General features: G+C 35.6%; 1 protein-coding gene across 6 annotated transcripts in view; it reads left to right on the top strand.

Annotated features, from left to right (window-relative positions):
• The window catches only part of TAB3 (TGF-beta activated kinase 1 (MAP3K7) binding protein 3), a 57501-nt gene extending 32255 nt beyond the window's left edge, over nt 1-25246 (top strand). For 3 of the 6 annotated variants that reach the window (XM_081277785.1, XM_081277788.1, XM_081277787.1), the window contains 7 exons: nt 261-451; nt 4148-5609; nt 8997-9157; nt 14283-14376; nt 17403-17486; nt 21575-21676; nt 23893-25246. In XM_081277785.1, coding sequence (XP_081133911.1) covers nt 350-451; nt 4148-5609; nt 8997-9157; nt 14283-14376; nt 17403-17486; nt 21575-21676; nt 23893-24041 — 2154 coding nt within the window. In that variant the 5' untranslated portion in view covers nt 261-349 and the 3' untranslated portion in view covers nt 24042-25246. Of the gene's footprint in view, nt 1-260; nt 452-1235; nt 1274-3379; nt 3908-4147; nt 5610-8996; nt 9158-14282; nt 14377-17402; nt 17487-21574; nt 21677-23892 lie in introns of those variants that run through there. The other 3 variants (XM_081277790.1, XM_081277789.1, XM_081277786.1) reach the window with 3 other exon arrangements.
• Nucleotides 25247-27961: the final 2715 nt, after the last annotated feature.

The following is a 27961-nucleotide window of genomic DNA, read 5'->3' as shown; positions in this document are numbered from 1 at the left end:
TATGGTTGCCAAATTATAACACTACGTACTTTAAATCTAGCTGCTGATTATTTTTTTCACATTAAAATGAAGCTGAAATTTTTTAAGCCACTGACTGGTTATATTACATCAGCAGACTCTCTGGCTAAGTTGAATCCCTCAGTTTTCTAACCTTAAAATTAGATATACTTATCTTAGCATTTTTGATTTTAAAAATATTGATAACTGAATAAAGTAAAATATGCAGTTAGGCTTAACTGTATTTTAATTTCTTTTAATAGAAAATGACTGTGGTGTTGGAAGATCATTACTTTTGGAAAGCCGATTAGTATCAATTCCTAAGAGAAATTTGACCATCATTTGCTCTGGCATGGCGCAAAGCAGTCCACAGCTTGATATTCAGGTTCTCCATGATCTTCGGCAACGTTTTCCTGAAATTCCAGAGGGTGTGGTTTCTCAGTGCATGTTACAGGTAAATTTCCTGCCAGTGACACTGATTTTAAGTTAGATTTTCCTAATTAGAGTTGGCTTTGTATTGTGGTAACAAACTTAAATTTTCAGGTGTGTGTGTTGGGGGGGGAGGGGCTGGGACAATTTGAGTGGGATTTCTCAATCTTGGCACTGTTGATATTTGGGGCTGAATAATTCTTAGTTATGGACATCAGCTTTGTGCCCAGTAGGATGTTTAGCGGCCTCCCTGGCCTCTACCCACTAGGTATCAGTAGCTTCTCCATAGTTGTACCAACCAAAAATATCTCCAAGCATTGCTAAATGTCCCGTGAGAGACAAAAATCTCTCCCATGGAGAACCGCTGATGTTGAGAAAAAGAGTAAAGGCATGTACCAAAGAGAAAAAAATATTCTCTTTACATTTAACTTTTGAATTTTGGGGATGGAACCCAGACTTTCATGCATGCTAGGCAAGTACTCCACCCCCGAGCTACAGCCCAACCCCTAAAATTGAATTTTGAATCTCAAATTTATCATGTTAACTTCTTTAGAAGTAGACTATACACTTCTGAGTCTTTCTTACCATTTTTCCATTTGGTAAATCCTTAAACTAATATCTGATTTGAAGTGTAAATCCACTTTTAGTTCATAAGCATTTCCCTTGTCTTGTACTACAGGGACAAGTCTTCGCACTCAAGAGATAACAGAAAACAGGCCTGCTGCTTCCTCTGTTTTGTATCATTTTTCACAGGATCTTGGTGTGTTTGGGGTTATGGCACTTCCCGAATTCATTTACTTTGGGGAGCTGTTCTACCACTCTACCCATTGGTCTTCTTCACATGGTAGTCAGTACTCATGTTCATACTACCTTACTGCAGTACAAGTAGCTGAAGATATAACCTAGCTATATACAGGGAAGTTTAGTTACAAATAGAGATGTACAGAATAATGGTGGTAACAGGTGCTTCCTTTGCAGACCCTTTACTAGGTCTAGCCCTTGGGCTTACGGTTTCTGTGTTACAGCTTGCCTTTTTGGTTTGGTTTGTTTTGGTACTAGGGATTGAACCCAGAGGCACTCTACCACTTAGCCTCATCCCCTTTTTGAGAGAGGGTCTTACTAAGTTGCTGAGGCTGGCCTTGAAATTAGAATCCTCCTGCCTCAGCCTCCTACTTCATGTCGCTTGGGATTTCAGGTGTACCACCATGCCCTGCTTGCCTTTGTTTTTTGTTACACGTATTCCCAGTCTGAATCTCAGATCTTTAGCCCCACTTGGGTCTCTGGTAGAATAAAGGTACTTCCCACTGGACTAAGACCAAGCAGGAGAGCGTCTTCTACTTGAAAAAACGTCCAGGAATCACTTTCTTCACCCATTCTAGGGCCCCACTGAGTTCTGACCTTATTTTGTTTGGCCTTTGATTACATGCATTTTTTTTTTTTATGGTCACTTAACTGTACTGAAGGAATAGAACTTTGAAATTCTGTGTGGTGAACATTTGTTGATATTTACATTGTTCTAAGTCACTTTTTTTCTTCCTTTGGGATTAGTACAGTGTATCAGATTTACTACCTGCTGGCTCTAGAAAGTTTCTTCACTCTAAAACTGTGAAATTTAGAAGTTTGCATGTAAAACACAGGCCTTAAAACCTGTCTCAGGGCAGTCATTCTGATCTCTTTATCCAGCTAGACAATTTTGATTTAACCATTTATTAACTCTTTGACACTTTCACCCATTTTTCTTGTTTTATGACATTTAGCAAGTCAAATATGGTATTTGAATCTGTCTGGTGGTTTTAATAAAGAGGAAAATTTACTGTCACTGTAGGCATATAATTGAATAAGTTGATAAATCCATTTTTATCAGTTTGAATTTGGATCCTTTTTGTAATGAGACTATTTAGAGGGCATAATTCATTATGTGGAAAGCATGCAATTTCAAGAGTATTAATAAAAATATCAAATAGTAAAATGTGTTTCCCCATAATCCATAAGTTTATAAAAAGCTTGGAGATAACTGTGTTTTCATTTTTCAATTTTTTTCCTTTAACTCTGTCAGTGACACATTCTAGTTGGCAGTCTGAATCCTTTAGCTCCAAAATTATTTTTGATATCTAGCCCCTTTCTCTTGCTCAACAAGATTTCAAGGAGGATAAGAAAAAGTTAAATCTTTGTGTTCTTGTTTTCTTAACTGTCAACTAACACTTCTTTCTCTAGTATTTTTTAAAGCATTTGAAGTTTAATATCAAAAGCTTTATATAAGGAAAAGATCAAAATTAGATATGAAGTTTCAATGAAGCCAATTCTTTAAATTCCTGAGAATTTATTTTGCAAAAGTTTGCTTGACTGAATGTGTTGTTTCACTTCTAAAGCTCCAGTTTAGTAATATCCTTTTGGCCAAACAACCTCTCCCTTGGAATTACTGTGTGGAAAGAGCACTGAAGCTCAGGAGACCAGGAATCTAGACTAGGTCTCCAGTTAACTAGTTCAGTGCCTGTTGTTAAGCCATGGTAACTTTTACCCCCAGCCATCTCTTTCCTCATTTGTAAATATGAGTTTGAGTAGACGAACTCGTGAGTTCTCCCAATTCTAAGATTACAGTATTGTTGGTTCTGTTTTAGGTTTAACCTTTTTTGCTTCATCAGAAGTGTTTCATTTTTTATATAAAATGTATTTCTCCTTAAATAAATGAATATGTATGTGTATACATACATGTATGTATGTTTATGTTTGTGTGAATGTTTATGAGCTACATAGAAAGTCATAATTGGATTATGATGGATAATATAGATTTATCATATATAATGTTTTACTCTAATAGTTAAAAATTCTGTATTTTAATGGAAAACTGCTTTATAATATCTTAAAGTTTTAAAAAGGGAGGCTTTATTACTTTGATTTCTGTTGATTAGAACTACTAAAATGTGAGTTTATTAGTACTATCTATGTGTATAACTAAGAAAATTCAAATCTTTGATTTTGAAAGTTTATCAAGTCACCTTTAGCAGATAGAAACTTGAGACAGCGGGAGTGTGAATGAATTTAAGGCAGTTGAGGCTAGTTTTGTTAAATTACCATCAACTCTGGCAAAGTCAGAGTCATGGTTCAAAATATGGAATTGTTTTTTTAACTGATTGTTTTGCTTTGCCTAAATCTTTACAGTGATAGAGGTTTAAATTATATAGGCATAAATTTGGGTAAAAGAAAAGCAAAAGGCTGCTTTAGAATTTTTGTTGTTTTAACATTTCAGCAGTTTTATTATGTTTTATTCTTCAGTGTTTAGAGTACCTGTTAAAAACTAAAGAATGGTTTTCATTTAATCAATTTAACTATTAATGATGGATATTGCTTATACTTGTATATTGCAGCAATTGTGGTGAATCCAAGATTAGCCCAACATTTTAATTTGTTGAGATGCAACAAGTGTAAAATGAGTCCTGGATTTGGAGTCAGAAAACTTGGGGTTGAGTCACAATGTTCATTAGTAGGTACTTTACATTTCTGTAGCAGTAGTAGTAGTGGTAGTACTAGTAATGTGAACTAAATGTTTATAAACTAATATGATTGATTTGGCATCTTCTTTTCAGGGTAGATGACCATCAAGTTTTTTTGTGGTTAAAATACTGCTCTCTACTTAACTCTATGACAGTAGTATAAAGCCTGATTTCCACTATTAAGATTCGTTAATTTTGCCAATGTTATTTTTACCGTTTTTCTCCCCTAGAATAACAACAATCTTGAAGCCTGTTGCCGAGCCCTTTCCCAGGAGAGTAGCAAATACTTATATATGGAATACCATAGTCCAGATGACAATAGAATGAATAGAAATCGCCTTTTGCATATTAACCTGGGTATACATTCTCCTGGTAGCTACCACCCAGGAGATGGAGCTCAACTTAATGGTGGTCGAACACTGGTACATAGCTCAAGTGATGGACACATTGATCCACAGCATACAGCAGGTAAACAGTTGATTTGCTTAGTTCAGGAACCACACTCAGCTCCAGCTGTTGTGGCTGCTACTCCCAACTACAATCCATTTTTTATGAATGAACAGAACAGAAGTGCAGCTACTCCTCCTTCACAGCCACCTCAACAGCCATCTTCCCTGCAAACAGGAATGAATCCATCTGCTATGCAAGGGCCTTCACCGCCGCCGCCACCACCTCCTTCATACATGCACATACCTCGGTATAGTACAAATCCAATTACTGTTACAGTGTCCCAAAATCTCCCTTCTGGACAGACTGTACCAAGAGCTTTACAGATTCTTCCACAAATTCCAAGCAATCTCTATGGGTCTCCTGGTTCTATTTATATTAGACAGACATCTCAGAGTTCATCAGGAAGACAAACTCCTCAGAGTACGCCATGGCAGTCCTCACCACAGGGCCCAGTGCCTCATTATAGCCAACGTCCTTTACCTGTTTATCCACACCAACAGAACTATCAACCTTCTCAGTATTCTCCCAAACAGCAGCAGATTCCCCAGTCTGCTTACCATTCACCTCCTCCTTCTCAGTGTCCTTCACCCTTCAGCTCTCCACAGCATCAAGTACAACCTTCCCAGTTGGGCCACCCAAGCTCCCATGTGTTTATGCCACCTAGTCCTTCAACTACTCCACCCCATCTATATCAACAAGGACCTCCTAGCTATCAGAAACAGGGAAGCCACTCAGTAGCCTATCTCCCATACACAGCATCTAGCTTACCCAAAGGTTCCATGAAGAAGATAGAAATTACAGTTGAACCTCCTCAAAGACCTGGGACAACAATTACTAGGAGTCCTTCGCCCATCAGTAATCAACCCTCTCCTCGGAATCAGCATTCACTGTACACAGCTACCACGCCACCTTCAAGTTCTCCTTCAAGAGGGATGTCTAGTCAACCAAAACCTCCATTTAATGTTAATCCTGTGTATATTACATATACACAGCCAACTGGACCTTCATGTGCTCCATTGCCATCTCCTCGGGTGATACCAAACCCAACTACAGTTTTTAAAATTACTGTAGGCCGAGCAACAACCGAAAATCTTTTAAATTTAGTGGACCAAGAAGAGCGCTCTGCAGCACCAGAACCTATTCAGCCCATTTCAGTGATACCAGGCTCTGGGGGAGAAAAGGGAAGCCATAAATATCAGAGGAGTTCTAGTTCTGGATCAGATGACTATGCCTATACACAAGGTAAATTTTAGCCCTTTTTATAAAAGTTAATCTTTGTGGTAAAGTGGCAGTCTCCTATTTGAATAACACTCTATTAGCTGGTTAGTTTTAATTAAATGTTTAGTATTTATTAAATGTTGGGCAGTGACATTAATGCTTCAGAGTCATCTATACACTGTTTTAAAATACGAATGTATAGGCGTGAAAATTGTGACTTATTAACATTTTGTGGGGGAGAACACTCATTTGGAAAAAATACTAACCGGTGAAATAATAAGTGAAATGGATAGTCACAACTACAGAATAGGAAAAAGAGATTCAGACAGGGTGGAGGGTGGACTGTAGTTCAAAGAATGTGAATCTTTTCTGAAGATGGTCTGAAGACCATAACAGTACTGATAAGTAATATAAAAGAAGTGAAATTAGTAATGAATATTATTGGAGTAGCTAATATTAGACCTATAGAAAAATAGAGATTTTTAAAAATCTTAACTTTTTTTTTTAGAATCTTTTTTTTATTGATTATTTAAAGCATTACATAGCTCATGATATATCATCTTTCATACATTTGACTCAAATTGTGTTCTGCTACCTTTCCTATCCCCTACTATCCCCCCTCCCCCCCCTCCCATCTTCCCTCTCTACCTCCCCTGCTGTTGTTCAATTCTCTCCCTTTTTTTCCCTCCCCCTTGCCCCTCATAACCTCTTATAATTCTATGTATCATTGAAGGTCTCCTACTATTTCCATGTGCTTTTCCTTCTCTCTCCGTTTCTCTCCCCCCATTCATCTTTGTTTACTGTAGTCTTTTCCTCATGTTCTTCCTTCCTGTTCTGTTCTTAGTTGTTCTCTTTATAACAAAGCAGACATTTGGCATTTGTTTTTTAGGGCTTGGCTAGCTTCGCTTAGCATAATCTGCTCTAATGCCATCCATTTCCCTGCAAATTCTATGATTTTGTCATTTCTTAGTGCTGTATAATACTCCATTGTGTATAGATGCCACATTTTTTTTATCCATTCATCTATTGAGGGGCATCTAGATTGGTTCCACAGTCTAGCTATTGTGAATTGTGCCGCTATAATCATTGATGCAGCCGTATCCCTATAGAGCGCTTTTTTAAGGTCCTCAGGGAATAGTCCGAGAAATGTGATAGCTGGGTCAAATGGTGGATCCATTCCCAGCTTTCCTAGGAATCTCCATACTGCTTTCCAAATTGGCCTCACCATTTTGCAGCCCCACCAGCAGTGTACAAGTGTACCCTTTTCCCCACATCCCCGCCAACACTTATTGTTGTTTGACTTCATAATGGCTGCCAATCTTACTGGAGTGAGATGGCATCTTAGGGTGGTTTTGATTTGCATTTCTCTGATTGCTAGAGATGGTGAGCATTTTTTCATGTACTTGTTGATTGATTGTATGTCCTCCTCTGAGAAGTGTCTGTTCAGGTCGTTGGCCCATTTGTTAATTGGGTTATTTGTTATCTTATTGTTTAATTTTTTGAGTTCTTTGTACATTCTGGATATTAGGGCTCTATCGGAGGTGTGGGGGGTAAAAATTTGTTCCCAGGATGTAGGCTCTCTCTTTACCTCTTTTATTGTTTCTCTTGCTGAGAAAAAACTTTTTAGTTTAAGTCCCATTTGTTTATTCTTGTTGTTAACTCTTGTGCTATGGGTATCCTATTAAGGAATTTGGAGCCCGACCCCACAATATGTAGATCGTAGCCAACTTTTTCTTCTATCAGACGCAGTGTCTCTGATTTGATATCTAGCTCCCTGATCCATTTGGAGTTAATTTTTGTGGATGGCGAGAGAAAGGGATTCAATTTCATTTTGTTGCATATGGATTTCCAATTTTCCCAGCACCATTTGTTGAAGATGCTATCCTTCCTCCATTGCATGCTTTTAGCCCCTTTATCAAATATAAGATAGTTGTAACTTTGTGGATTAGTCTCTGTGTCTTCTATTCTGTACCATTGGTCCACCTGCCTGTTTTGGTACCAGTACCATGCTGTTTTTGTTACTATTGCTTTGTAGTACAGTTTGACCTCTGGTATCGCTATAGCTCCAGATTCACACTTCCTGCTTAGAATTGCTTTTGCTATTCTGGGTCTTTTGTTTTTCCATATGAATTTCATGATTGCTTTGCCTATTTCTACAAGAAATGCCGTTGGGATTTTGATTGGCATCGCATTAAACCTGTAGAGAACTTTGGGTAATATCGCCATTTTGATGATGTTAGTTCTGCCTATCCATGAACAGGGTACATTTTTCCATCGTCTGAGATCTTCTTCTCTCTCTTTAGGGTTCTGTAGTTTTCATTGTATAAATCTTTCACCTCTTTTGTTAGGTTGATTCCCAAGTATCTTATTCCCAAGTATAGACTTAAAGACAAGAACCACATGATCATCTCGATGGATGCAGAAAAAGCATTTGACAAAGTACAGCATCCCTTTATGTTCAAAACACTAGAAAAACTAGGGATAACAGGAACTTACCTCAACATTGTAAAAGCTATATATGCTAAACCTCAGGCTAGCATCATCCTAAACGGAGAAAAACTGAAGGCATTTCCTCTAAAATCTGGAACAAGACAGGGATGCCCTCTATCACCACTTCTATTCAATTTAGTTCTCGAAGTACTAGCCAGAGCAATTAGACAGACAAAAGAAATTAAAGGCATAAAAATAGGAAAAGAAGAAATTAAACTATCGCTATTTGCGGATGACATGATAATATACTTAACAGACCCAAAAGAGTCTACAAAGAAGCTGCTAGAGTTAATAAATGAATTCAGCAAAGTGGCAGGTTATAAAATCAACACGCATAAATCAAAGGCATTCCTGTATATCAGCAACAAAACCTCTGAAATGGAAATAAGGAAAACCACTCCATTCACAATATCCTCAAAGAAAAATCTTAACTTTTAATGTTTATTTTTTGGTTGTAACTGGACACAATCTCTTTATCTATTTATTTTTATATGGTGCTGAGGATTGAACCCAGGGCCTCCCACGTGCTAGGCGAGCACTCTACCACTGGGCCACAATCCCAGACCCATGTTCAGATAGTTTTAAGAGAGGAGAATTTAGTACTTTTTAGTAATCTTGCAGTGGATAGGGAGTGATTATAATTCTAAGTTAATTTGCCTGATATTAACCCTTTTAAAACACAAGTCCAGTTAAAGAGAATCTTGTGGAAACTGAGGGATATCCTTAGGGAAATAAAAGATGAATGAACAAGACAGATGTGCAGGTGATGTATTTTGGTAGTTAAGAGCTAAATTAAAGCATTAGAGTAAATGCCAACCCCCAAGTTGGATGAGTGCTTTATACATTAGCAGTGCGTATAGAAATTTTCCAGTCACTTATTCAATGTTATTCTCTGCAATGACTTTATCTATAATGCTATAGCCTTGCTGTTACATCAGCGAGCAAGGATGGAGAGGTTAGCAAAGCAATTGAAAGTTGAGAAAGAGGAGCTAGAGCGGTTGAAGGCTGAAGTTAATGGTATGGAGCACGACCTGATGCAGAGACGCCTCAGAAGAGTCAGCTGCACCACTGCGATCCCCACGGTAAGTGATCTCGATAGGAAAGTGGCCATTTGTTTTTCTTTTAAGTTCTGTTCCTGACAGGTTTTTTTTTTTAAACAATGGATGCAGGACTTGTCAGAATTATTTGATTTTTTTTTCACATGTGCAAATTCCATAGGCTCATCAGTATTTTCAAAGACAGTTATAATCAAGGTATAGCATCTCATTTATTGCAAATTGCTTTCTGTCAAAATAGAAATATGCACCCTGATCAAAAGTTTTATAAATTATTCTCCATGTATTCATTTATTCTTCTAAGCAGAGGATATATATTTGTTCAAATAGTTAAATATGAATTTTGGGACAGTATTGACTATAGGATATTTTAAGACAAAGCAATTTCACCAAATGTAAGTCATTGTAGAAACTGAGATGACAGTATTGATTGATAGTGGGCCTTCAGGGTACTTATCTGATGGAAAGATTTGGGTATTTTCAACATGTTGGTTAATGTATAGGAGTTCTAATGATCTCAAATAACTCCCAAAATTCTAAAGCACATCTCCTAAAATCTTGGGACTCCACAAGCTTTCAATTATCCAACCTATCATTTCACCTTTCAACATTCATGGATTCTAGTTTTTGCATACAGCTTAGGAGTGTGGTGCTATGCTAGGTGCTTAGTGCATACCTGCCAATGGGAAAAATAGATAATTGTATTAATACATTGGGGTAAGTGCCATATATGGTGCCGGGTTAATGAGAGAACACCTACATTATCTGGTTTGTCAGTATATTCTATGCACTTCTCTCCTCTCACATTATCCTCCTGGAATGACCCTTCTAAAATTCTGCATGTATAAATCCTGTAGTTCAAGGCTCACATAACTCTACTTTTTCTGTGGAGCCTTTCCTCACTTCCCTCACTAAGTTTAGGGTTATCTCTCAGCTTATAGGTTCAAAGAAACAACCATATATGTATCAGGCCTCTTGTCATCAGCATAGCTATAGCTCCTTTCTCATAGAGAAAATTTTACTTGAGGTTCCTGGCTTCAAAGGGGATCTGTGAAATCCCTGAAATTAAGTGCACAGTTTCATATGTGTGATCATATGGGAGGTGGAAAAATAGCTTTCATCTGATTTTCATAAAATTATTAAAGGAAAAAAAGGGTGAGAAACCACTGCCCTAAACAATTGCTAGTATTGCTATAGTCAGGGAGGAAAGGGGGAAGGCATTTTTAAAGGTAAAGAACACAAGATAATGAGGGCTTGAAGTCAAGACAGGGACTAATTTTCTCAAGGCAGTAAATAGAGTTCCCTGGCTTAAGCTGATTTCTGATGAGTTTCCAAAGATGAATGTTCATAGAGGTGTAATGTGGTTTAGACCTTGAAAGCTGCATCAAGGCATTTGAATTTTATTCTGCTGGTAACAGGGAACCAGTAGAAGTATTTGAGGAAGAGGTTTTTGAGAATTAGGCATATTCAATAATTTAATCAGATTTTTTCCTAATATTGACTCTTCTCAGTTAACATTAGAAGGACGAGTTTTCATTAAGCACTTGGAAAATTACAATGCTATCTTTTAACTAAAGGTGATGTTACTGTAAATTCAGTTTCTGCCTCATTTCTCTATTTGAAAATCTTAATTGAGTCTTCTGGTTAGGAAAGTTATTGAAGTATAAAACCCATATGGGAATCTACTTAATGATGGTTGTGTACTTTGTAATTCTCTAGGTACCTGTACAGCATAAAAAAAATTAAGCATTTTCTTTAATCTTATAAACCTTGCTTATCAACTACTTGCTACATGATAACCTCTGCTAAATAAAACTATTTAAAAAAATTGGAAGTCAGAAACTGTCTAATGTAACCTGGGTTCGTTCTTCAAAAAAAGCACCCAGATTTTAGATTGGAGCTTTTATTGATGAGTCAGTTTCAAAAACAAAAAAAGATAAGTTGATAAAACTTCCCTGACTATATTTTTAACTTTTTAAAAAGAAGATTTCAAAGATAAAGTGAGTATAGTGAAACCTGTGTAGAACCATCTTCAAGCTTCAGAAATTGGTAGTTAGATGGGTGATAATCAAGAGATGAGAGGTTTGTGATTGCCTTGTAATTCTGCTGTCAGACCTATAGTAAAATGGAAGACACTTAGGAGTGCATGGCTGAGGAACAGTTTGTTGTACGTGGTGGTTAAGACAGTGAGTGGGCTTTTGAGTCAGGTATAAATTTGAATTCTATTTCCCCTACTTGTGTCACTCATATCTTTGGATAAATTACATTCTCTATGCTTATTTTCTTCTCTATAAAATGTGTATGGGAGAGTTCCCATCCCATGGGATTTTCTTTAGAATTATATAAGATACAATAAGCAGTAAGTGTTCTTATAAAACATTGGTTGCAAAATACTAGAATTTTGCTTACTATATATGATACACACACCCACACACCCACACACCCCTACCTGTTAATATACAAATCCGAAGCAATTTACAAAACTTTGGTTTTGCTTTAACTTAAGGAATTATGTTGTGCATGTTCCTAGTGTAAGAAATTAACCAAGAAATAAATTATTTAGTCAAAATTCTCATTGAGGCTCATTTGAGGAACCATAAGATAATGGAAGAGATAACTGTCTAGGCTTAGGAGTCAGAATAGCTCTGGCACTCACTGGCTATAGCCAACTGGTCTTATTTGATTTGCCCTGTCTATAAAAGGGAAATTATAACAAATACAATATTGTTGTAAACATGAAAGAGACAATGTATGTAATATGCCTGGTATGAAGTAGGTGCTCAACAAATGGCTGTCATTGTCCCACTTTGTTGTAGGAATAGCCAATAGAGTGTTGATATTTTTGCACATATTGCTACCTTCAAGTTTAGACAAATTAATTTCTAATCAAACAGTGTACAAAAAGTTGGTTAAGAAATACTTGCCTAATGAGGTTGCAAGGCACATTTGTGACCAGCCATAAGTGTGTTTCAGAAACTTAGTATAGGAGTGAAATAATCTTTTCCTAAGGAGAATAGAAATTTTGAGATGTGGCATGTCATTTTCCCTCAGTCTGCTGTTTACAAAGTACTATATTAAATGATGCAGAAGATGGTTTAGATATGTGCATCTAACTATAAATCTATATTTGTGTGTGTGAGAAAGAGAAAAGTTATGTAGGGTAGTAAATCAAAAGTGTTGACCTGCTAATTGGTAATGACGTAAGTACTTTCAGAGTTCAGAGATAGAAACAGCCTTTTGCTAATTGGATCCAAAGATGAGACAGTTTCATGGAGGAAGGGAAATTTTAGGCAAAGAACTGCCAGTTTTCCTTCTACCAAGCTATTTCTCACTATTCATCTTATTCTGGTTGATTTTTGGATACCCCACAGCTTTGAGTCCCAGATGCATATCTGTGGATAAGTACCAAACATCAACAGTGGTCTTCGATGTTGGTCTCTGTGGCACAATGGTTGCCACAGAGTTAAAGTGCCACAACAACAGTTGACTTAGGTATTTCTGCCACCCTTTAAAAAAAAAAAAAGAACTTAGAATTTTAGATACAAATAACTCTAACTAAAACCTGTCCTCCATGAAAACACAGCATACTTTTGGTAAGTGGCAGTAACTATTCAGAAACAGCTTTCCCCTCTCAATCAGAAGTTAGGAAAGGGACATAGGAATTTTACAGATAAACCCTGAGTTTAGTGGATTCCAGTGGCTCTGGTGTGTTTGAAAATGAGCCTAATGACCAGAGTGATTTTTTTGTTTTTGTATAGTAAATGTGTAGTAACCTTTACTATGCAGGGCCACAGCTGAAAAATCTCTTTGCACCGTCAAAAATACATAGGAAGGATCAGTGCCTTCAAGAGACTATATTACATGGTCCTAGGAAGATAGCATCACTCTTTGGATCCCTTAATTAATTGTTTTATCTTTAATGTAAATGCTCAATTATACCTTTTAAACTGTTAACAATGTTGCCTGGTAGGCAAGGTATAAGCATTTTACATGTTAATGCTACATAGTTTCCCATAGAAGTGAGGAAAGAAAAACAATACCTAATATTTTTGAGTGATTTTTTTTTGTTTTTTCTAGCATTCTAAGGGATAGTAGCTTCTATTGAGCCTTTTAAATCTCTTAAACTTGTGATCCTTTCTCATTTAATGGACATTCCCAGTTATTCTAATAATACCTCCTAATAGCATACAATTTTGTGAATTAAGATATTCTTTCTCATTTTTCTTCACTGTTGATTACATGTATTTTGGTAAAGGTTAAAGACATTAACAGAATAGAATTTTTTTCTGTTTTCCCACAGTAGCAGATACATGTTTTTTTTTTCTTTTTATAGTTAAAACCACCCTAGTAATTGAGTTAATACCTGGACTATGCTGAAAGTTTCAGTACCTGTGCCTCTAGAGTCCAAACACTGACCTTATTTTTTACTGTTCACACACGCACGCACACACGCACACACACACACACACACACGCATATATGCATATATAAATATTAAAGAAATTGACAATGGCAAGAGAAGTAAAGACTTCCAAAAAGTCTTACTTACCTGAAGATTAGAACTCTCTCCTTATATGTGCTCCTGAAAGGCCTAGGAACTGGGTGGGCTAGAAAGGTTGAGGGAGAAGAAACAGTTGAAGAAAGGAAAACTGACCTATGCCTCCATCTCCTATTCAGTAAATAGGGAATTGTTCAGAGGAAGAAATGAGAGAATCCTGGTAAACACAATGCCTGACACTAAGCACTTAGTAAAATTAGTACTGTTATAATTTTTAGCAGGTTGGACAAGACCAAAATCATGGACATTGTTTGTTTAGAAGGTTGTTTATCTTAGTTTCCGTTGCCATGAAAATATAGAAGCAGAATATTCTGTGATTAAAATGGTAGTATATTGTATGATAGAACAGTCCAATATTATAGCCTACCACTACATTGCAGCTTTTGTTTATATGTGGCCATTTCAGTGTCCCCATTTTACCTGATTATTCCTTTAAAAATATACATTTAGGACTTCTTAAACATGCCCTCTTATGGACTAAGGCAGAATTCTTGGTAATACCCAATCAGAACAATTAACATGAAACGCAGTTCTTAAATGTTGGGCTTGATAATGACTTTCCCACAATTGCTATTTTGGGTCCTTTCTTACTAGCCTGAGGAAATGACAAGATTGAGAAGCATGAACAGACAACTCCAGATAAATGTTGACTGTACACTGAAAGAAGTTGACCTCCTTCAATCTAGAGGTATAGACTTGATTATTTGGTAAACCATAAGTTAATAGTGTGGTATTTTTAAGCTGCGTAAATAGCAATAATTTTGATTTTGTAGATTTAAGAGACAATTTTTGTCCATTATAAGATTATAATCCTTATAAAAGAGATCACCCTTCCCCTTGCTCATGGATCAGATTTGGGGGATCAAAAAACAGTTTTACTTTGGCGATTTCATCATTATTCTTACCTAAAGTGTTTTATGTTATATCTTTGCATTTATTCCTCTTAATCTTACTGTGAATGTTTTATAAATCAATGGGTTTTAAGATATAGTACAGTTTAGTCAGTCATCTAAAATATCTGAAAAAAATGGGGAATCCCAAATCAGTTTATCAGATGTTTCAGCTTTAAATACTGTATGCCATTTTTTTGTTTGTTACATGAAGAGTTTTAGTGTTTTGATTTCTTACATTAGTATACTACTGAAGAAGCTCTCTTAACTTTCATTTACCCAGTTCACTAGATTAGAGACAGCCTTCATTCATTTCCTCTAGGAAATAAAGTGATGAGTGATATGCCCATGTACCATTGCTTTCATTGGTCATATTGTCTGCTTACCATGAGTCAGTCCCCAACACTGTTTCTGCCAGTTACCATACTTCTGTAATTTAATGTTTCATAAACTGAGATGAATCCAGAGAAAGCCTGTGTCTAAAAACCAAAGGCAAATGTTTTTTAAGCCTCAAAGACAAAACACTGAAAAGATAAGGGCTATGATAGGAACTAAAATCATAAAAATCTAAAAGGATTCTCAGTGATTTATAGAAGTGTCCTTAGAATCTTTCTTGCTCCATTCTAAAGAAATCAAAACAGAAAATTTACAGATCCGGGGTTTAGCAAACTATGATCTGCTGTTTTATTTATTTATAAATAAAATTTTAGTGAAATGATAGCTATCCCCATTTGTTTGTATGTTATCTAAGGTTGCCTTTGTGCATCAGTGGCACAAATGCAACAGACTGTATTACAGGTCCACAAAGTCTAAACTATTATCAGACCCTTGACAGAAAAACTGTACTGACCTTTGCTTTTGGTCACCCAGGGTTTGGTTTACATAAGATAATATGGAACTTCAGCCATAAAGAAAAGGTTTTTGTCTAAACATTAAACTACTGCTATATCCATTTTTTTACATTAAAAAGTTGATGCAGATTTTTCCTTAATATGTTTTAGCCAGCCTTTTCCCTGAGCCCCCACAATTTCTCTTAATTATGGCAGCTAAGAGAGCTTCTATGATCTTTTAAGAATATACAATATAGTATCTCATTGCCACTTCTAGGCAAGACTGAACAGTAGAGGCAGGAGAATACAAACAAAATGGAACTGTCTGAACAATAAATAGAAAAATTGGACTGTGAAAGTTGAGCAATCTAGTCAGGTACCCTTGAAGTTATTTTCAGAAGCTTAGTCACTGTGTAGCCTGATAGCTTTAAGCAGTGAAAGATTTACTATGCATAACATGTAGGTTATAAAGACTCTTGCTACTATATCATAGAAATTTACATCTTTTTTTTTTTTTTACTTGAGTGGTCTTTGAAGCAAAACAAGAAACATTTAACTCAAAAATTTGGTTAGGATATTTATAGTAAACCTTATGGGATCTAGAAATTAGAATATTAGCTGTGACTTAAGGAATCAGAAATACATATGTAGCATTTTATCATAAACAATCCAGTTACTACATCAAATAGCATCATGGTATTTATGAGCTACCATAGGAATTGTTTACAGGAAATTCTCCCAAAATAAAACAACATATCCAAGTGGATAAACTACTTGTAATAGGACCTGCAAAGGGGGAACCACTATTAAGGTTTTGTAAGTAAAGAGCTGTGTTTTGGGGCTTTGTTGGGCAATGACCTTGCAATTAGCTCTTTTTGGTACTGAAGCATTTCCAAGTCTCTTTACGTAAAGGGTCCAAACCTAGCTAATTTATACTGAATTCTACTTTTATACACTCTAGAAAACTTTTTATACCAGGTTGACCAAGTTTCCAGTCTGAACTTTCTTTTTGAGGTATAGTGGGTGGCATTTAGACTAGATACAAATCAGTGCACACATTGATGAAAAGTAACTTCTGGTAATAATTTTTGAGAAAAAAAGTCTAGAAATCAGGACTTAACTATTTAGTATAATTAAATTGTCGGTATCCTACTCCATCCTCTGTAAATAAACATAACAGTTAACAAACTTTTACTGGAATTGTGTAGAACAACCAGAGTACAGAGAGAAGTTAAGACTCAAAACTGGCACTATATCAAAATGAACCTTGTAGGACTCACACTAGGAGAAATGGTTGAAATGCAGACCAGTGTCTGTATCAGGGCATGAATATCTTAGAAGTGAAAAATTGTGTGGCAAGACAAATTTCTCAAGGAATGTTCTATACTGAAATTGGCACATCATCTTTTATCATTGATAAATCATATGGGCTACATTAAATTTAATATTGAAGTTAAGATTATCCAATTTTGAAAATAGGAATCCATGAGCTGCTACTTATTTCACAGTTATCCAGGTCACTTAGCTATCTCAAAATATAATAAATTTTTGGCCTCTTCCATAGGTGAATTTATAATGGATAAATTTTTAAGGTAAATTATGAAAGACATGAAAGTGAGCCTTCACTATTTGTCTTCTCTTATGGTTTGTTCATTAAATTAAAACAGAATACAGGTCAGCCATCCTTTCATTTCTTCATTTACCTCTTCAAATGCCCAACATGCTTTATCCTGCCTGAGGAGACTAGCTTTACATTTAAAGAAATATTCCTTCAGGTAACACATTGGAGACAAACACTGATGTGGTTTTCTCAGTTCTTTTTTCACAGTGATTAAAAAAAAACACAATTTCAGTGGGAGGACAGAATAGTATAATGAGATTTGAAACCCTAGAAAACATTCTCCCTTCTTACGTCTTTATAGATTTTCTTTTTTTAAAAAAATCAAATAGAAGAAAAAGTCCTAAGTGCCTGGTTGATTTCATTTTATTTATAGGAAACTTTGATCCAAAAGCCATGAATAATTTTTATGACAACATAGAACCTGGTCCAGTTGTACCACCAAAACCATCCAAGAAAGGTAAGTAGGGACATGCCACAATCATTGTAGAAACAAATGACAAAATTCTTTGAAACTGAAGAAATTTCCGTTTGAGATCTTCTTTAGCTTGTTCAGCATAAACAAAGTTACCATCTTGATGTCACCATAGCAAGGCAATAATGTTACATCCCCAAATGTTAATTTTTTAAAAGCACAGAATTGAATGGAATATATAATTTTATTGAAACTGTATTATATAATTAATGGTACAAAACAATAGGAATTTCAAAGGTCTAATGTTAAACTACAAAGTTAGATTTGTAATAGATCTGAGATTATTTTGTAGGCAACAGGAGTCCTTGTGTACTCAGAAGTTGAGCATAACAATTAGGGGAGGGGTATTTTCTTATCAAGGACAAAATAAATTCTATATAACAAACATTTTCAGATTTTTTTTTTATGTAGAAATGGTTTAATATCATCAAAATCTGTTTTATTTGAAATGCATTCTGCTGTCATGTACAACTAAGTAGAATAATTTTTTTAAAAATCTGTTCTATTTTTATGTATCAATGTTTAAATTAAGATATTATAATGCCGAGTAATCAAATTAATTTGCGTTATTAAATGTAGGTAACATTTCTATCCCATTATTAATGAATAGCTCAAGTTGCTTCATAATTATAGTTCTAGACTGAATTGAAGTATACATTTCATATTTTAGTCCTTTTTGTTTTAAGCAGTTCAAACTATTGATTAAAGACATTCTGAAGAGTGAATATTTTTAAAATCTTAGATTTGTTTTAATTAAGCCATATATAGATTCCATCTAAATCATATAAACTGAGCTAAGAAATTTTGATTAATAATTTCACGAGTAATGTTTAGATACCCATTTTTCAAGCCTGATATGCAGATACAATACCAAATTAACCCCACTAAGACTTTTTACCCCCCCCCCTTTTTCGGGGGGCAGTACTGGTGATTGAACCCTGGGGCACTGAATCACTAGGCTATACCCCCACCCAGCACTTTTTTTTTTTTTTTAAAGTTTTGGGACAGGGTCTCCCAAAGTTGCTGAGGCTGGCAATGAACTTGCAATCCTCTTGCCTCAGCCTCCTGAATAGCTGGGATAACAGCTGTGTTCCACCATACCCACTAAACTTTTTATTTAACAAAATTGATTCTAAAATTCAAAAGGAAATGCAAAGCAATCTTGAAAAAAAAAAAACAAAAGCCAGAAACCTTAAGCTAACCAACTTTAGGACTTAATTATAAAGCTAAGGTAATTACAGTGTGATGCTGGCATAAGAATAAAGAAATTGAATACTAGAACAGAACGGAAAACCTGGATATAGATCCCCCACTCAACTGTCAGTTGATATTTTGATAGAAGCAACAAAGCAACCAACAGAGAAAGGAAAATCTTCAACAAGCAGGACTGGAAGAACTGAATATCCTTGTGGGGAAAACACAAATTTTGATCTCTGCCTCACATGATCATCATAATACAAAAATTTTAATTTGTTGTTCATACACCTAAGTGTTTTTAAACACTAAGCTTTATAAAGCTTCCAGAACAAACATAGTATCTTTGCTACTTGGGTGTACTTAAAGTTTAAACAGGACACAAGAAGCAATAAATACAATTGATCAACAAACCTTCATTAAAATTCAACACTTCTGCTGGAGAGACTCTTGAGAAAATGAAAAGGCAAGCCACAGACTAGGAGAAAATATTTGTGAAGTATGTCTGATAAAAAATTGGTATCCATAGCCTAAAGAACTTCTACAAATAATAGTAAAGAGAAAAAACACCCGACTTTAAAAAGCAAAAACATTTAATCAGACCTTCACAAAGGAATACACACGAAAGACTATATACAAAGAAATTTCTTGAGGCGACATGATAGATCTGTTGCCAAGAGCCTGTTGAGTCCGAGTGGTGATTTTCTAGCAGTGGTAGTGATAGTGTCAATATGTCATTTTGTTTTCTGTCTCTGGGACCAACACCATGTAATTGAGGTAGGAGGTTCCTGTTTGGTATCCTCCTTGGCTAGAAATTGTGCAAGGCTTGCATTAATATTCCATGATGTAGTCTCATAAATATCAACCTTCATCTAGCTCTCTACAAGTACTTGTACACTAAAAAGGGTTTTTTTTTGTGGCTTGTTTAATTCAAATAAAATTTGCTAAAGCCGATATTGGATAGTCCCATGAAGTTAGCTGTAATGGGTCCAGTTACAACCCATTTCTTAAATATGTATCAGATGCTCATATGTAGATTAATTATACAGATGCTTGATTCTAAGACTCCTACCCTAAGCAGTTTCTACTCTATATGTACAGTTTTAATATAAAAGACTAGAAAGACACCTAAAACATTTCACAATATTTTTTTAGAAATTTGTTTTAATTATATACTAGCATAAGCTATTATGTCAGTAAAAAAATTGTACTATTTACCACAGTTTCTGAACTTTCACATTTTTTCTGTTAAAATTTATAATAAAACTTGATTAAATTCTCCAATTTCATTGGAAGCCTTTTCATAACAGGTTTCTCAAAAGCTACTCATTTTTCTTTATGAATTCAAATTTGTTTTCTTTTAGGCACTTGCATATTTTCCACTTTGTTTTTTAAACTAACATGGCCTTTGTAAAAGTACATCTAGTTTAGCACAGAATGATTGCAATAGTACTCAGTAACAAACCAAATGAATAAAATGCTCACAACTGGTAGAACTGGCATATTGGTTTGAATAAATGTCTTGGAGTTATATGCAAGAAATCCATATGGGATATAGAAGTTTATGTGCATAAATGTGATAAAGAAAGAGACAGAAAGGAAGACAGACTTTTTTGAATTGGACTTGGCAGTTAAGCAATACAGTGTGTATTACCCCTCAGGTGACTCAGCAAGTCTCCTCACTTCCCCATTGGAAACTCATACAGTGGCAAGAGCACTGACCTTGGCTTCCCAGATGCTAAGTACTGATTCTGGTCATCTTGGCCACATGGCCTTGTTCAGCTCTAATCTGCACCACAGTTGATCTGTTCAAATATTTACCAGGATATTTTACAAGGTTTTTGTAAGAGTTAGTGACATGTAGGCATGTGATGCTGTAAAAGTGCTTTACAAAACCTAAGAAATAGAACTTTACCCTTGTTTGTTGGGGGTCTATGGAAACATTGACTTTGCTCTTGTTTAATTCTGATAATGGAGTGTTGAAGTGTTTAAGCATCATGCTTAGAATTCTAGAACAGTGATCTCCAAAGGTGTTGCATTAGGGGATTGCACAGGGGCTCCAAACCAATTAGAAAATGCAATACTTTTCTTTGATTCTTAAATGCAAAAATAATATGAAGTCTGCCATTTTTCATTTTTACTTAATACAAAGATTATTTACTAATAACCTATTAATTCATAGAAACATTCTAGCAAGAAGTCAGGATACATACAATTATTGCCTATGTTGCAAAATGTCTGCTGCAGATGTGGGTAATTAGAATTCATGAAACAATTTGGGAGCGTAGGTTTATCAGGACATAGTATTATTTTGAGTCAATTTTGACTTAAAGAGCAAGAATAATAGTACTTAAACTATAAAATCTGTATTTCATCATCATTATTGTAATAGTTAGCCTTGTATGGATAGTCTGTTTTCACCCTATAATTTCCTGTTAATTATTGCTTAATTAGAGAATTACTGTATTGTAATCTTCCTAACTTTACTTCCACATTGACATTTCATTGCTATCACTGTTTGTACCCCTAATCCACTAACAAGTAGGAATCTGATAAAATAGGCCATTGGTTCTGGGTAATCAGAGAATGGAAAATGTTGTAAGAGCCAGGTTGTGGCTCAGGTTGCAGTGCAGAATTAAATGTAGTATTTGCCCTCACAGGACAACTAAAGGTAGCATGAAGTGATAGGAAATGTACTCAGCTGTGTGGGTTGCAGGAGTAAACCTTGTGAGCCTTTTTACTCTTGCTAAAGAATCACTTGATCTCTTCTTACTGGCTTTGCTTTTTTCCTTTTTTTTTCTTTTTTTTCTTTTTTTCTTCCTTTTTTTTTCCTTTTTCTTCTTTTTTTCTTTTTTCTTTCCTTTTTTTTAAATAAACAGACTCCTCAGACCCCTGCACAATTGAGAGAAAAGCTCGAAGAATTAGTGTGACCTCCAAAGTACAGGCGGATGTTCATGACACCCAGGCAGCAGCTGCAGATGGTTTGTACTTGTGTGTCCAGAATGTCCACAGACACATGTTAACTTATGTAGAGTTACCATAAAAGTAAAACCAAACCTTTAATTTTTGCTTTCAAAAATTATTCCCTAAGCCAGGAACAGGGGGCACACACCTATAATTCCAACTACTTGGGAGGCTGAGACAGGAAGATTCCAAGTTTGAGTCTTAATAACTTAGCAAGACCCTAGAGAGAGAGCTGAGTGACAAAAGTGCCCCAGGGCTCAATTCCCAGAAACCACCCCGCTACCCTGAATTTTTTTTTTTCTCTATAGAGTTAAATTTTAAGGCTATGCTATCCAATTGAAATATTTTGCAAGCCATGTATATAATTAAAAATGTTCTAGTAATCACCCTAAATAGTAAAAAAAAAGATTTTAATATATTTATTATTTAATCCAATATACATAAAATATTTCAATATGAAATCAGGGTAAAGTTAGTGATTTTTATCCACTTACAGTACATCTCAAATCAGACTCATCATCTTTGAAACACTCAGTGGCCACCATATTAGGTGGATCAAGCTCCAAGGAAATAGCATATATAGAGAGCAAGGCCAAATAAACAATTTCAAAATGACTTGAAAGTTCTGGATTATTATGAACTTCTCACTGAAATTTTCTAATGGTTTATCCTGGCATTCAGTTGAAATGAGATTTCTAAAAGTATTGGATATGTTTGTGTTTGTGCAAGTATACTACTTGCTATTCTTAAATTCCCCTTAATGCAGCAATTGAAACAAGAGAAATGAGCCCATCTTTCTTATGTAGTCATAGGAATAGGGTAAAGATCCCAGCAATTTTTAGTCATTGTATAACTAAGATCAACCTTCCCAATAGGGGCTGAGCCTTATCATAGGGTAAGGTTCAGAATCTGAACCTCAGTTCTCAGGGAATGGTCACACTAGTCATTTGCCATGAAAGACAAATTGATAACCCAGAAGTAAGCTAGTTAATTTTTAGTGGGAAATATGGTAACCCAGAACCATAACTGACAGAGCTTTCCCATATCTGTTTATTTTTGTTAACTATTTGGAAAGATTGCTTACCTTAGATCTTAATCGTATTTCCAGAACATAGTGAGGGTTTCCAGTGTCCTATAGGTGGACATTCCCAGCCTCTTGATCTTACCCCAGATTCCAGGGAAGATTTCATCAGGAGACCTTTAGCCTTCTCTTCACTCACCCTGCTCTTAATAGGGACTGTTCCTAAAAGGCAGGATTTACAAATGGACCCTAGAAGCAGAGCCTTTTTAAGTGTGATGATTAGGGAGAATGAAGATTTAACACGAATACAAGTTTCGAATTTTTAAAAAACCTTGGAGGCCAACTTAAATTTGCCAGCATTTGATTTTGCCAATTATAGACATTTTTTCAAAACATATGAAGGACATTTGAATGCCAAAAAAGTAAGAAAGAATCTGGGAATAATAGCCTTTTATATTGAATGTAATTTGGCTTTCAGAAAAACTGAAGTCTTTATCTTTTCACTATTCTGGGGAAATTTTTCTTACGAACTATCCCCCGCCATTTATGAACCATTAGTACAAAGCACATGTGTATTGGAGTTTAAATATCTCATAGGAAAAGGCACATATATCAGATATTTGCTATATTATGTATATAGTAACAGAAAAAAAAAAGTCAAGGTAGGCCGAGATCGTCAGGGAAAACATGTTTTCTTCCATGTCCATTTTTTTTTCATTTGGCTGGAATAAAGCATAAATATCCACTATCTATTAGTAATCTTTTAGGAAGATAATCTGTTCTGGACTTCTGTCCATCATTTTTTTTTTCATTTTGGCAGTGCTGCGGATTGAACCCAGGGCCTTGTGCATGCTAGATATTAGCTATATCCCCAGCCCCCTTTTTAATTTTGAGGCAGGGTCTTGCTAAATTGCCCAGGCTGGTCTTGAAATTGTCATCCTCCTGTCTCAGCCTCTCAAGCAGCTGGGATACAGGTGAGCAACACCACACTCAGCTTCTGTCTTATAGCAAAAAAAAAAAAAAGTGAACTGTTTAGAACAAACTTTATATTTTGCATTCTGCTCGGTTATGCTTTTCTAGTAGATGTGCTTACTAAGTGCCTTACACATAAGGCAGAAAGTTACGTCCCTTGCTTTTTGGATTGTACTTGGGAAAAAAAAAAAAAAAACTTTATCTTTACCCCCCTCTCTCTTTAATCTTCACTTCCCTCAGAGAATCTAACTGGCTCCACACACAGTCCTCGGATACAACCCCGAGATGAAGACTACGAAGGGGCTCCGTGGAATTGTGACAGCTGCACCTTTCTTAACCACCCAGCACTAAATCGCTGTGAGCAGTGTGAGATGCCACGGTACACTTGAATTCAGAAGAGTTGGCACCAGGTTAAGAGTGAAACTTTTTGAGCACCATGAGAAAAGGAAACCTCAGGAGTCTATTCATCTGCCCAGCCTTTTCATTTTCAATTGCACGGGGGGTGGGTAGGAGGAGGAATGGCACTGTGGTCACTGTGCTCACAAAAGGAATATGGTGAGGTCTTTCTTTTTTCCTTTCTTAACTCATTGCAGAGTTAGAGGTAGAAAGGAATACTTGAAACTGGGGAAGGATTCACTCCTGAAAGAATGTACACAGAGCTAAGTCAAGAGCTCTTCTGTGGAATCCCAATTGTTAAAGTTACTGCTGAGTGGCCCTTATGTTTTTTTTTTTAAGTCAAACCTTGAATGATATTATGAAAAGTTAACAGTTTATGCAGACAAACTGTGAATTCCAGAGTAGGCTTACCTGGCCACAGCTCTCTGGAAAACCAAGGCTCCCTGTGCTTCTTCCCATGCTTCCTATGAAGAGAAGGACAGGAAAAAGCACCCAGAATATGATTTTTTTTTTGCAAAATAATAGAGATATTTTTAATTGCTGCTTTTTTTCAGGGGTAATTTCAAACACAAACAATATGTTTTAAAATGTGATTTGTAGCAGTCAGGAATTAGGCATATTATGCCCATCATTGGAAAGTACAATCAGAGGTGGTAAGATCCCTTTGGCTTGTACAAGGTTTCATCAAGCTATATCAACACTGGTAACTAAGACCTAATTATACCATATAAGAGATATATTTTTAAGTTACTGTATGCTTTTATTAGGCTGTTTTAAACAATAACAAATCCTTACAAAGTATGATTTTATAAATGACATTCTTGTAAAACTGCGCTTTGCCAATAGCACAGTGAATGTATGCCAAATGCAAGTCCATTCCAAAATCTATTTGGAAATCTTGAGCTCAGCTGTGGTTCTTAAGAAATGTTTGCAGTTCATAGGGCTTTTTTTTTGCCTCCTTCCAATTTTGTGATGAATTCATGATGTTTACAGCACAGATAATACTTTGTGCCATAATCCTAATTTAGCTGAAGAAAAAAATCAATATTAGCTGTTCAATAAAGATTTATTTACACATATGTTATAAACCAATGTGAGGGAAATTACAGTTGGCCAATATCAAAATTGCACACTGCATTGTTTGGGGAGCAAGAAAAAACTGGTTAGGAAATATTGGATGGGGGTGTAGTTCAGTGGTAGAGCACCCAGTACCACGAAAAGAAAAAAGATGAATACAAGAGTTTTAAATGAACAACTTTTTAAATAAAAGTGTTTTCAGAGATCATATTGAATTTGTCCAGGCATCACAGCAATCTATGAAACAGAACTTCAAGGTTTGGATAACTGAAGAGATAAAATCATGTGACTCATTAGGGTGCACCACTGGAAATTTAATAGCACATCTAAATAAGGTCTCTGCCACTGTTCAGTTTCCTTCTTGGCTCAGAATTGAATTTTAAAATCCAAACCCCTCATTTTGGTGAATATAAACAGCAGTAAAGTTGGTAGATTTTCCCATTCTGAAGCATTTTGGCTGAGGTTGTAACCTTAGGAATACCAGCAGGTGCCCCCCCTACACATACACACACACACACACACACACACACACACACACACACACCCTTTGTGTTCTCATTGTATTCTAATTTAGCAGTAATCTCTGGCAGGCTTGGAAAAACAAGCTGCACTTAATAGCATAATGAAACCAAAGGCATAACTCATCATAGTTTTCCATCAAATCATAATTTCATACTCTGCCTACAGCTTTGAAAACATTTTTTCATATGTGGAAAACTCCCCAAAATATGTCCACTCGTCTCCCAAAGTTAACTGTGGTTATGTAATTACACTGATAAAACATTTCTCATTCAACAATTATGGCAAAACTGTGAAAAAGATGGTGAGAAAGCAGACAGGCTTTAAAGCATGGACTTGAAAACAGTTTTTTTTTTTAAACAGGCTTTTGTAACACTGGTATCTGTCAGTCTCCAACAACAGTCCAGCAGTCCTACTATCCTGTAAGATTCCTTTGCCTCTGTGTGGTTTTGTATCATGTTAGTGGTGGTCAACCCCACTTGGTGTTAATGAACAATTTAGGGGGACAAACCTATATATACTGCTTGGTGTTCTAGCTAAAAGGTTTACCAGTATTCATAGTGATACGCTGAAGTGGCAGCAACTAACTTGGCAGTTGTCAGTTGAAATGAAAGTAGCATGTTTGAAAATAGTCAGATGCTTTATTAAAACCATGTAGATGACTTTAAAACTATTGCATGAAAATACATCCAGGTTAATAAGCTGTTATCATACAGTAGATGCATGGTTTCAGTCCTTTGATGACATATCTAGTCAATCATTGCTTTCCTGCCAGGAAAAATGAGAAAACAGTCCATTTGCTAGGTGTGGAAGGTGGGGTATGAGATATCAGAGATTGATTTTAAGGAAGTTTTGTACATGTCAATTTGTGATTGTGCACAAGTTTCATCTGCCAACTTAGGCCGTATTCAGTTTTTTAAAATATGCATATTGTTTGACACTGATAAATTTGCTGTGTTTAACCGTATCCCAGACCACTTCTTGCCTATGACCAGATTGAGTAAGAATCCACCCAGCTTTCAAGGTATCTTTTCCAAAGGATCTCCTAGTCAGATTGGTATGCATAAACAATTGGTAGGAATTAAGTTGGGTGATGCCTAGCCACTGAGGCGCCTACGCCCTTTGGTTGAGTTGGTGCACTCCTTGTTTCTTGTAAGAGATTTTCTTTCTTAAAATACAACTGGTTTGATGTATCTGGTAACATATAGACCTGACTATACATTTTACATTATTTCACTGTTTCATAACTGGGTTTTTAGAAAGCACGTTTGCCATTCTGCTATAGTACATTGCCCCTTAAATTTTGGAGTTCTTAAAAGTTTAAAGTGGTAATAGAAGAGCCAGAAACTTTCTAAGCATTGTAAAATGTTGACATTGAGCTAGTTTGGGAGAGAGTAGAGGCAGGAGATTTTAAAGAAACAAAAGAAATGCATTGTAAAAATGTAGTTTTAGAGCAGATTAATGATGGTGGGAAAGTGTTGCTAATTTGTTTATTTCCCTGGAAGAAATGGGAAGTGTGATAAGCAGTTTAATTTTTAAGGAGCTGGTCTCAATTTTAGTACTTTTTAATTATAAATCGATGTTTCCTTAAATTTTGTCATTGCTTTGTCACAATTATCTAGGGTTCATATCCAACTTTCTGTGGCAACTCAATTTTATATAGTCTTTTAAAAGGTAATTGTAATGTCTTGCTGACAGTATAAACAAAAAGCAAGAATATAAGACATAGAAGAATTGTCCTTTAAAAATTATCAATGATGTATCCTGGAATGTGAAGATGTCCCTTTATAGTTAAAAATTATTTTAATATTGTACCATTGTTAGACCTTGAATGAGTCTATGTTACAGTGTGTGTATGTATATCTGTAGAGAAAGGAAAATGACAAATGAAATGCTACTTTAAAAAAATCAAAATCGGGCACTGTCTGTGTTGCACCACTACTGTATCTTTTTGAAAGAATTAACAGTATTTTCCTATTGTGAAAGTTAATTCTGATGACGTTTTCACATTCACCAGAAATTTTTTTTCTGTATTATTTGCATCCCCAAATATTTAATACAAGTAGATTTTGCATGGCTTGGGCATTCAGAGATTAATAGAATGATGAGTCAATTTTAATTTCTAAAGCCATGAAAAGTTGCTTTGAGACTGAGCAATTCTGAATTCTTATTTATAAGAACACGCAATGTCCATGTTTCTTTCCCTACTGTAAAGGAATTGATCAGTTTCTTCATTAAAGCAGCAAGAACTTATTAAATCTTGTAAATACCATGTCTCTTAGATTTCTGTGTATGCTGTGAATGAAATTATTTTGAG

The sequence above is a fragment of the Spermophilus citellus genome (assembly GCF_964194105.1).
Source record: "Spermophilus citellus genome assembly, chromosome: X".
Lineage (NCBI taxonomy): Eukaryota > Metazoa > Chordata > Mammalia > Rodentia > Sciuridae > Spermophilus > Spermophilus citellus.
This window is presented reverse-complemented; position numbering and strand designations above follow the sequence as displayed.